General features: G+C 54.0%; 1 protein-coding gene across 1 annotated transcript in view; it reads right to left on the reverse strand.

Annotated features, from left to right (window-relative positions):
• Positions 1–10772, reverse strand: part of FAM65C (family with sequence similarity 65, member C) — a 36910-nt gene that overhangs the window by 21534 nt on the left and 4604 nt on the right. The window contains exons 2-3 of the mRNA XM_008565916.1: positions 4698–4844; positions 780–858 (exon numbers count right to left, since the gene is read on the reverse strand). Of these exons, the coding sequence (XP_008564138.1) occupies positions 780–858; positions 4698–4844 (226 nt within the window). The remainder of the gene's footprint in view (positions 1–779; positions 859–4697; positions 4845–10772) is intronic.

The raw sequence follows: 10772 nt of genomic DNA on the forward strand, positions 1-10772 counted from the left end.
AGGATCACATGGAATACACTTATATTAAAAAAATTATTCGGTGTCTGAAAAATCAAATTTAACTGGGCATCCTATTTTTTTGTTTTTGGCTTTGTTTTTTGCTAAATCTGATGCTGCTAAGGGGAAGGTAAAAGCCCAGAGCAGGTGGGCCTTGGGCTACACAGGGCCCAGGGCCAGCCTCCAAGACACTTGCCCACGTGATGGCAGGAAAACTACCGAGTGGCTGGACGTGGGATAGACATGTGGCTTGATCAAGGACAGTATCAGGAGCCACTGTGCGATTCGATGGCTGACCCACATTCCTGGCACATAAGCTTCCCTGATTCCAGGGTGCCTCGATGGTCAAGCTCTATAAAATAGGACCATCTAAAACATGCGAACTTCAGTACACTCACCTACCTTAGAGTTACTTTAGAACTGAGAATGTGAGGTGGGACTGAGACGGCTGCACCCCCCTGTGAGTTAAATCCACCGGGGTCAAGTCAAGTTCTATAAAATAGGACCATCTAAAACATGCGAACTTCAGTACACTCACCTACCTTAGAGTTACTTTAGAACCGAGAATGTGAGGTGGGACTGAGACGGCTGCACCCCCCTGTGAGTTAAATCCACCGGGGTCAAAATGAGCTTAATTCGTCGCAAAATAAAGGGTTTATCCCATAAGCCTCTAAGTTCTGGGACAGAGATTCACACCCATGATGTGGGCTGGGGGAAGGGAGGGCCTCTCTCTGAATCTCAGCCATGGCTGCTTAGTGGGAAGGGGCGGAGAGGGGTCTCACCAGCCTGGAATTCCTCCGGGTGTCTTTGTGGCGTCCAGACAGGTAATCCAGCTCAGCCTGCTGGATGCACAGATACTCTCTGCAAGAAGAATGAGGAAGAGTTCTAAGTTATAAAGGAACAAGAAAAGGAAGAGAAACTGGTCAGGTGATCAGCGTCCCAGTGTGGAGGCCACCCTGGCTCTCAGCAGGGCTCAGAGGCCACAGGAAGCACGGCCCGGCTCACTGGGCCTCCAGCTCCTCACGCCATGGGCTGCCTGCCTGGCCTGGTGCAGAATGGGTTCCAGGGAAGTTCTCGGCTCATTCCCCAACCAGCCCCACAAGCAGAACCTACTGTCACTGTATGCATTTTAAAGATGGGCAACGACCCTCGAAGGCAGCAAATGATCAGGCCTAGGGAAGAGGCTGAACCCGACTCTGAAACCACACAGTGGCCTCCAGAGGCCAAAATCTGCCCCCCCCCCCAACCATACTGTTCTCTCTCCCAAGCTGGGGCTGAGCAGGTGGGGAGGTCAAAGTGACAGGCCTCCCTCATGGCCAAGGGCAGGCCGTCCTACTGACTGCATGCACGGAACTGAGGACCACACAGAGAACTGGAAAACAGTCTGGAAAGCACAGAGGAAGCTGTGACCAGGAAACCTGGGGTCTGGACATGGGGGCTGGGGTGGGCGGGCCCAACCTGCTCCATCATGGATTTGCTGGGTTGCCCCAGGAAGATCACTCACCCTCTCTGGGCCCCACTTACATCACCTCAAAAGTAGAAGGGCAGCTTCTGCCAGGTCACCATTTGCTCAGGGATTGGGCTCCCCAGGTAGAAAGGGGGTGCCACTGGCCCCAAACAAGTCTCAGACATGTGGTCCTTAGGGGACATCAGAAGCTGGCCTGGGAGATGAGCCCCTTGGGGGCAGGCCTCCACCCTCCACACACACCCCCAGTTCCCACGTGCAGCAGCACCGGGCAGGGGCAGTTGGGTTGTGGGAGGTAGGCCCGGGACACCCCTGGTATAGGGAGCCAGGTCCCTGTGGGAACAGGGGCGTGACATTTTCCCTGAGGCCAGGTGGGACAACAGAGCAGCTCAGCGTTGGCCCTGGAGTCGTTTAGTGGCTTCTAATCCCACTGCCTGCTTACTGGCCATGGGATCCTACACAAATTGCTTCCCATCTTTGGAACTCAGTTTTTTCATCTGGAAAAGAAGGCTAAACTCATTTTTTTGTAAGGATTCAAGGACACATCGATACAAAGTATCAAGTCGTAGCTGCTGCTGCTGCTGTTGTTGTTGTTAATTAGTGAGCAAGGAAGAGCAGGACACTTAGAGGTCGAGAGCAGGGAAGGGCGTCCCCAGAAGAAGGAACAGCATTTGACTGGGCAAACACCATATGCTGCACTAGAGAGATGGAGAGGCCGCAGCCTCCATGACTGCAATGCTCCCGGGAACTGTTTAGCAAGAACCAAGGCACAGGCACATGAAGGAAGATGGCCTATTTGGGGCTGACACACAGCTAAGGCACAGTGGGAATGGGGAGTGAATAATGAAAGAAAAGTGGGAAAGGCCGAGGGTCAGAAAGGGCACTGGGGCCGAGCCCGTGGCGCACTCGGGAGAGTGCGGTGCTGGGAGCGCAGCAGCGCTCCCGCCACGGGTTCGGATCCTATATAGAGATGGCCGGCACGATGCACTCACTGGCTGAGCGTGGTGCGGCCGGTCACAAAAAGGACAAAAAAAAAAAAAAGAAAAGAAAGGGCACTGAATGCCCTCCCAAGGGCAGTAGGGAGCCATGGAAGAGACTTGAGCACAGGGGGGAGTAGAAGGGTGGAGAAGCGGGGGGCAGGGCTGTGACAGCAGCAAGGAGACTGCTGCAAACAGACTAAGGGAGGGAGAGAGGAGATGCCTGAACCCAGCCATGCGGGGAGGAGGAGAGGGCACGGGCTGAGGAGCATCGAGGGGGTGTTAGTGACCCGCTCGGCAGGCAGCTCCAGCCCACACCAGGTGGGGAGGCGAGGCTGGTGTCGGGGAGGACGCTACCCACGTCAACCAGCTGGGGTGGGCGGTGAGCTGCAGTGAGCAGTAACAAGTGGCCAAGTCCATGTCCCTACTCATGGGAAGCACTGTCCTCAGAGCCAGTGGCCTTTTACTCTTGATGTAGCAATAAAAAGCCTGGAACGCTGGGCTCTCCACCAGTACAGATCTGATGGTGGGAGAATTGATAGAATGACAGCCGAGAGCTGGCGACAGCATGGGGACATTCAATATTGGGGCAAACGGACTGGCAGTGTTGGCGGCGGGGACCCGGGTGCCAGTGTACTTCCTGCCCGGTGCTCAGAGCCCAGGGGTGAAGCTTGGCTGAATGGCAGGTGCTGCCGTCCTGCCTTCCTCTCCCTGACAGGTGGCAAGAAGGCCCAGGCAGGCCCTGTGGGCTGGGGAGGGGGCTGGCTGGTTGGGGCATGGGGAATCAGGTGACAGTGTGCCACTGCCTTTTCCTCCAGCCTTCCAGCAAGGCTGTCCTCCTGAGCTCCTACAGTGGGTTCCTGCAGCTCTGAGGGTGGGATTACTTCTCCCCAAACCCCTGCAGGTGGGGACGAGCTGCCACTTCCAAAGAGAGCCCACTTGACCATGAAGACCTGACGCAAAACAGCGTCCTTTCTCCGTTGCAAGTCTTCTGCTTTGCATGTAAATTACAACTTTTTTAACATAAGAAAGAATGTGTATTTTGAAAACCATTTCGTTCTGAGGTGGTTTACATTTTTCATCAACTCTGGTTTCTTTCTGAGTGATTGGCTGCCTTGTCTATACATAAGGGGTGGAGGTAGGGGAGAACTTGGTGCCACTTTATCTGGGAAAATTACCTGCTGGTGCCAGGTGACAAAGTATGGGTCCTTCCCCGCCCTCTGGTGGCCCAGCCCTATCATCTGGTCCCCATCACCCCTGACCTCACCTCCTCTCCCTCAGCTCTAGCCACGCTGGCCTCCTTGCTGTGCCCCAGGGTCTTTTCACCATTCAACCCCCGCTTGGAATGCTCTTCTCCACTTATCTGCAGGGCTCGCTCTCTAACCCCTTCAGGTTTTTGCTCATATGTCACCTTCTTAGTGAGGCCTCCCTGAACATCATGTTTAAAATGAACCCTCCATGCCTTCTTGCCCTGATTTGGTTTATTCCACAGCACTTACCACCATCTGACACAGAGTGTATTTTACTTATCTATGTTGTTTATAGTCTGTCTCCCCCACACTAGGAGTCAACTCCACCAGGGCAGGGATTCGTGTCTGTTTCGTTCACTCCTGTACCCTGCACCCGGCATCCCATAAGCCCTCCATAAGTATTTGTGGAGTGACTGACTCTTCCTGTTCTGGCCTCTGCCCAGCTAAATCAGTCAGTCTGCTCAAGTGGATCCCTCACTCAGAATCTAGCAGCCCCGATCTCCTGCCCTTGTGCAAAGTCACAGCACAGGCTCCCACCCCAGGCCTTTGCTCATGCTGTTTCCTCTGCCTGGAATGCTTGTCCCGCAGAGGCAAGCACGTCTCAGAAACCATCAGCACCTCCTCAGCGCGTCTCCCGGGGCCACGTGGTCTGACAGGACCCTCCACGTGCCAACTGTCTGCTGCTGTGCTCCACCGCACCCGTGCTGGCAGAGGTACGTTATTGATTACATTATTAACGATTGCGATGCTTCCTATTGACATCTGGTCCTCCACGCTATGAGCTCCACGAGACCAGAGTCCTCCTGCCTTGTTCACCCAGCACCCAAGCACAGGGCTGAGCCTGTGGCTGCATGTGGGACATGCTTGTTGTTTAAACGAATAACTGGGAGCTCCCCCTGCCGCCTCTTACAGACAAGACCCAACTGTGCGTCCCAAGGGAGAGGCAGAGAGAAGGCGGGTGAGGCAGAAGAACACACTTTTTAAAGACAAGAAACAGCCCGTCCTTACTTGAGGCCTCTCTTCAATGCTTCAAAGATCTTCTTCACCTGCTGGGGCTTGGGGTCCAGGCACACGGACCCCTTCCTCAGAGTGCCGTACATCTTGGAGGGTTTTACAGGCATTCGTGATCTCACGGAGTTCCTGTTGATGGACTTTCTGTGAGAAGGAATGGAGGGGATGAGAAGTCAGAGCAGGGCTCTGAACAAAGCCCTGCGCTGGGACAGACCCTTTGGGAACAGTGACCAGAGCCCCAGGGAGTCAGGAGACCTGTCTGGGTCCCACCCACATCACCACCAAGCAGTGTGATCTCAAGAAAGTTGTTGAGACTCTCCAGGTCTCAATTCTTCATCTGTTTAATGAGGGGCTTGGATTAGAGGATTAGAAGAGTAATAACAGATAATAAACCTGGTATCAGAAGTGAATTTACAGTGAGAAATACAATCCAGCAGCCCAAATGTCAAGGCTCTCTGATCAGCATGCTCTGTCTGTGCAGGCAAAGCAACGTGGGTGGCCAACTCATAGTCCTGTGGCTTACCCATGGGGTGGGCACCTGTTGGCTCTGCCTGCCCAGCATCCATCCCCTCCTTCTGTTCATGGCCCCTTGGTTTTCCCCTGGGCACTTCCCCAGATCTGCTTTTTATACTTGTGGTCTGGGGGAAGGTGGCCTGACAAATCACCGCACACACACATATTTGCACATGCACACAAGAGCATTCTGAGGCAAACCCACATCCCAGGCTGTGGCTAGTCCACATATTCCACTCCCCTAGCCCAGGGAGAGGCACAGGACACAAGATTGGCCAGTAAGCATCCAGGAGATCGGTTCTGAGTTCACAAGAGGAGGAAGGGTTCTTTCTGCCAGCATTGCTAAGCTGGGAAGCACACATCTGGAGCTTCTAGCCCCCTTCTTTTGCCACCATGTAGAGAGAATGGAACTAGCACAGAGAGACCAAATCCATATGGCAGTGAGTTCCTGGATCCAGCTGTGCCTGAAGCAGAATCTGCCCACGGACTCTGCCATTACAGGAGCCAGCTGGGGTTGGGAGTGTGAATTGGATGATCCTAAGAATGAATGTCTCCCAGCAATGACCATAGGGTCTCTCAACCCTTTGGAGATGTACCAGCATCTCAGGACTGGGGTCAGGGCACCCTAGTCATAGCACAGAGCTGGTTTCACTGGCATCTAAGCCCCTCCTTATGACACTATAACGTATCCAGTAGGCTTCAAGACCTGGCTGGCTGATGCAGCCTTCACTCACCACAGATATGTTGAAGTCCACTCTTAGCCCTTCAAAGATGTCTTCCAGATGCCCTTGCACCAGGTATGGCTTCATCCTCACAAATGAGGTACAGGTGGAAATAACTCTTAAAACTAACTTCTGGGTCAGTTCTTAAACGGGAGCTGCTAGCCCTTCTCTTAGCTCCCCTCTGCCTTCCTGGGGGCGGCACATGGATGCGCTGGAAGCCAGCATCAACCACATGCACAAGGGTCCCTGTGAGGATGGCTGAGTGACAAGAGAGAAGGAAGAGGCCTAGACAGCCTTGTGGCGCAGACCAACCCGCAAATGCCGTCAGCCACCCACTGGCTCTGCACTGCTACGAGAGAGAGAAGGAGAAATAACTGATCTCATTTAAGCGCCTGCATTTTGGGACTTTGTCAAAGCAACTTCACCTCTGTGCTGATATACTACCCAAGCCTCAGTTTTCTCATCTGTAAAATGGGAGAAATAATAGAACCCACATCAGAGGTGGTGCTGAGAACTCTGTTAGGTGCCAGGCCAAACATTTGACATAATAGAGGCAGTTAGTAGGTGTTTTATAAATATTAGCTATTGTTGTAATAATCACATCCTGGCTGTGTCTTTCCCCTACCTCACGGCCTAGAAAATAGTAAGTGCTCAGTAAATATTGAGCTAAACTGAATGGGGAAGGAATACAGCATGCAGAGGGGATTGGAGAACAGAGGGATCCTGGACCCGAGGCTCTCAGCTGGACTCTGAGGGAAGAGCAGGACCATGGGTACAGCCCACTGGTATCCAAGCTGGGGGACAGAGTGAGCAAGGAGGGGAGAGGAGCTGGTACAGTCTGTGGGTGGACAGCAAGGAGCACGTCTTGACCGGGCAGAGGTGGGAGGCTGCTGACAGCCTGGATCTGGGGACTTTCTAGTTTTGGGGACCCAGGATGGGTTGGGGGAAGGAGAAGGTTGGCTTCCAGAGAAAGTCCAGCTTCAAACATCTTTACAAGGACAACTAATGTCTCCACTGAGCAGAGAAACTAAACTCAGGCCACGGCTACTGGGCTGCTGGTGCAGCCAACACCATGAGCCAGGGCCCTGGGAGTTTACTGATATAACACATTAATCACAGGTCCACTGAGCACTGGCTGTCACTAGGTATTCGCTAAGGCTTTTATGGAACTGTCTTGTTTGACTTTTCACAACCACCCTAAGCAGCAGGTATTATTTTTAACCCCGTTGCAAAGTAGGGAAACAGGCTCAGATAAGTGACTTGCCCAAGATCATGATGCAGTTTGCAGGCAGCAGAGCTGGCATCCAAACCCAAATGTATGCAAATCCTCAGCCTGGGATCCTAAGGACCCAAATGGGAGCAGGATGCAGGATTCTCTCAGGGGTGTCAGAAACACCTGGGGGTCTCTTCTGACTCAGACTGCCACCCCCTGCTAAAGAGGCCCAGCTCCAGGTTTTCTTGAGAGCTTTTCAGAGTCAACTGAACTTCTGAGGTCTAAAATCAAGGGCAAGGGATTCATTCATTTAAACACACACTCACAGAGCAGGGCTGTCCCAAAGTCAGGCACTGGGATGGGAGCCAATGGGCCAGGGTCTCCCCTCAAGGCTCACGGTCCATAGGGAGAGACAGAGAATTGCGGTCTGGAGAACCAGGCAGGGAACAGGCAGGACACAGCTCCAGCCCTTCACCAGCTCTGAAAGAAGTGCCACTGGGCCACTGCCCCTTCCTGGTCCCCAAGAAGCTCATCAGGCAGCCAGGCTGTTTTTCCAGTTGGGCCAGATGCCACACGTTTCACACACAGGCACAACGCCCACTGTTTGCTCAAATGCGGGGGCGCTGTCCTGGCTACTCTGCTGACGGGGACCAAGCTCCAAGCCCCGCCAAGCCCCGTGGTTCTGAACCACAAGCCAACAAACCAGAGGATCCTCAGGGGCCTCACCAAGCTGAGTGGTTAGAGATGTAATCTCTGGGTCAGTCCCCTATGTTCAAACCTCAGCCCCATGTTTCACACACAGGCACAACGCCCACTGTTTGCTCAATGCGGGGGCGCTGTCCTGGCTACTCTGCTGACGGGGACCAAGCTCCAAGCCCCGCCAAGCCCCGTGGTTCTGAACCACAAACCAACAAACCAGAGGATCCTCAGGGGCCTCAACAAGCTGAGTGGTTAGAGATGTAATCTCTGGGTCAGTCCCCTATGTTCAAACCTCAGCCCCAGTGGTCTCAGGAACTTAACCTACATAAGCCTCAGTTCCCTCATCTGTGGAAGGGGGATAATAAGAGCTGCCCCACAGAGTTGTCATAAGACATCCATTCATTCAACAAACATTTGCCAAGTACCTACTGTGCACCAACCACCATGCTAGGGGCTGGGGAAAGAGCAGTGACCAAAACAGACAAGGAGAGACAAAATAGCTGGAGATAGCCTGGGAAGTGGTAGCCGGTGCAGGCTCCAGAGCCAGATGCTGGCATGTGTATCCAGCTCCCGCACATGCAAGCTGTGTGACCTCAGGTAAGTTACTGAACCCCTCTGTGCCTCAGTTTTCTCATCTATAAAATGAGGACCAGGGAAGGGATAACTGTGAAGTTTATTTACATGGTTAATAAATATAATGGGCTTTACACCGGGCCTGGCAAAGAGTAAGTGCCATAAATGTGTCAAATTAAATAAGTTTTAAAAAATGCATATCAGATAGTGCCTAGTGCCAAAGAGAAAAATAAAGTGGGATGGGGGAGGTAAAGAATTTAAATAGGGTGGACAGAGAAGGCTCCTCCAACCAGGTAGCGTCTTAGTTAAGGCAATGTGCACAGACACCAGACAGAAGCCTGGCACATCCTTCGTGCTCACGCCCTGCTCACTGCTGCTGTTATTCCTGTGTATTATATATGTCACATGACACTTTCCAAAGCCCAAGGGTCTGCGCTCCCTCCCCCCAAGGCCGCATCACCCACCTCTTGGAATGGGCCCTCCACAAGGTTGCCATCTCCAGACCAGCAGAGACAGAGACGGGCAGGGCTGCAGACTTGGGGACAGGCAGGTTTCAGACAGGCGAGGGTCCCCAACAGGTGGGCAGGTAGGCAGGGCAGGCAGCTCTGAGGTGGGGGCCAGCCAGCTCCCAGGGGCCCACAGTCCTGGGCAGGTGCATACGCCCTTCCATCTACCTGGAGACCTCCGCACCCTCTCTGCTGTGGCTCTGCCTGGAAGCACCGCTCACCAGGCAGCTCGGAGCCCAGGGCTCCCTGTCTGAGGATCAACAGGACAGGCGTGACAGCCACTCTGAGGGCTGGCCTAGGGAAGGTGATGCATGTGCCACCTCCGGATGGTGAAATGAGGCTGCATGTCTGGCCCCAGTGTCACACCAGCTGGGACAGGGAGCAGCCTCTGGGGGTGGATGTCTCACCAGCTCTGGGAGGACTCAGTAAATATTAAACAGCCCCTGGCATGCCAGACAAGCTTCCAGATGGACACGTGCAACCCAGTGGCCCCAGCCCTCATGTGAGGTCACCGGAGCCATCTTTCTGCCTGGTGTGGGTGTGGGGAGGCCCAGGGACATGGCTGCTGTGAGTGCAGGATCCGCAGCCACATAGGGCGGGGCATAGGCCCCCCATTTGTCCCCACCACCAGGCAGGGCAATTCTAGGACCAACTGGACTGGCTTCAGGTGAGGACTCGTGCAATGAGGACGTGAGCGGACCACTTATCCTGATGTCAGGGGACACTGGACGATCGGGGATGAGGATGAGCGTGCACGTGGCACTTACAAAGTACAAGCTGCGCTCTCGGTGCTTTCTATGGACTGACCCATCTCCTCCTGACACAAGTCTACGAGGTCTGTCCTTTGGTACAGTTGAGGAAACTGAGCTTATGTAAGTCGTCCCTGGCTCCAGAGTGTGCCCTCAACTGCTTCCCACCTGCAGGGCCGAGTCCCCTTTCTCCAGCTTCCTCTACTTGGAAATCAAGGGCTGCTATTTAGTTTTCACACCCACACTCCCAGCCATCTCTACAGAGGAATTCCCAGGTGAGTGGCTCCTGGCTCAGGAGGTGCCTGCCTGACAGCCTGGGGAAGGGGAGACCCGGCTGAGCAGGGGCAGAAACGGAGGTAAGGGCAGCCGCGCCTGTCAATCAGGGCAGAATGGGATAATGTCAGAGTCTGGATCTCTTCTTCATCCCCTCTATCTGTTCCCTACCCACACCCCCAAAATCCAGCTCTTGGGAAATGGCCTTATTATAGCAATCATTCACACCCTAGTGTAAAGTTCCCCACCAGGTTACTCCCCTAAATGAATTGTCTGATTGTGGAATAAGAAGCCCTGCCTATAGTCAAAGGAGTTTCAAGGTGCCAGGGTGGGGGAGGGGTGGGGAAACAGAGGAAGCATCAGCCCACTCAACCAGAGTGGAGACCTTCTCTCCTGTCTGGGGCTGTTTCGCCTGACCTGCCCCAGCGCTGAGCACCTTGGCAGTTTGGCTGTGTTTCAGCCTGATTGGGTTACCTGGGAAATAAGGCTGGAAGGTGAGGCCTGAAACCCAATCCAGGCCACCCAGCCCCAGAGCCAAGGGCCCATACCCTTGGGAGTTGGATGGCGACAGGAAGTGCAAAACAGACCTGCTTCTTCCCTGTCACCATGAGAAGTTTCTTCCTCACCCCTGCACAAGGAGACTGCAGAGGCTGAGGCCAGATGGTGACTGCTTGGGGACCTTTGAACCAGTCCAGGCCCATTGTCCTCTGGAATTCCCCAATGGGGGGAGCCCCAGGAAGGCTCCATCAGGGCCACCTATTCCACACTAGGACATGGACACTGCAGGACCCTTGCTGATGGCCAATGAGCCCTGGTGTCACAGA

Source organism: Galeopterus variegatus, unplaced genomic scaffold (genome assembly GCF_000696425.1).
Source record: "Galeopterus variegatus unplaced genomic scaffold, G_variegatus-3.0.2 Scaffold213, whole genome shotgun sequence".
In the NCBI taxonomy this organism is placed as follows: domain Eukaryota; kingdom Metazoa; phylum Chordata; class Mammalia; order Dermoptera; family Cynocephalidae; genus Galeopterus; species Galeopterus variegatus.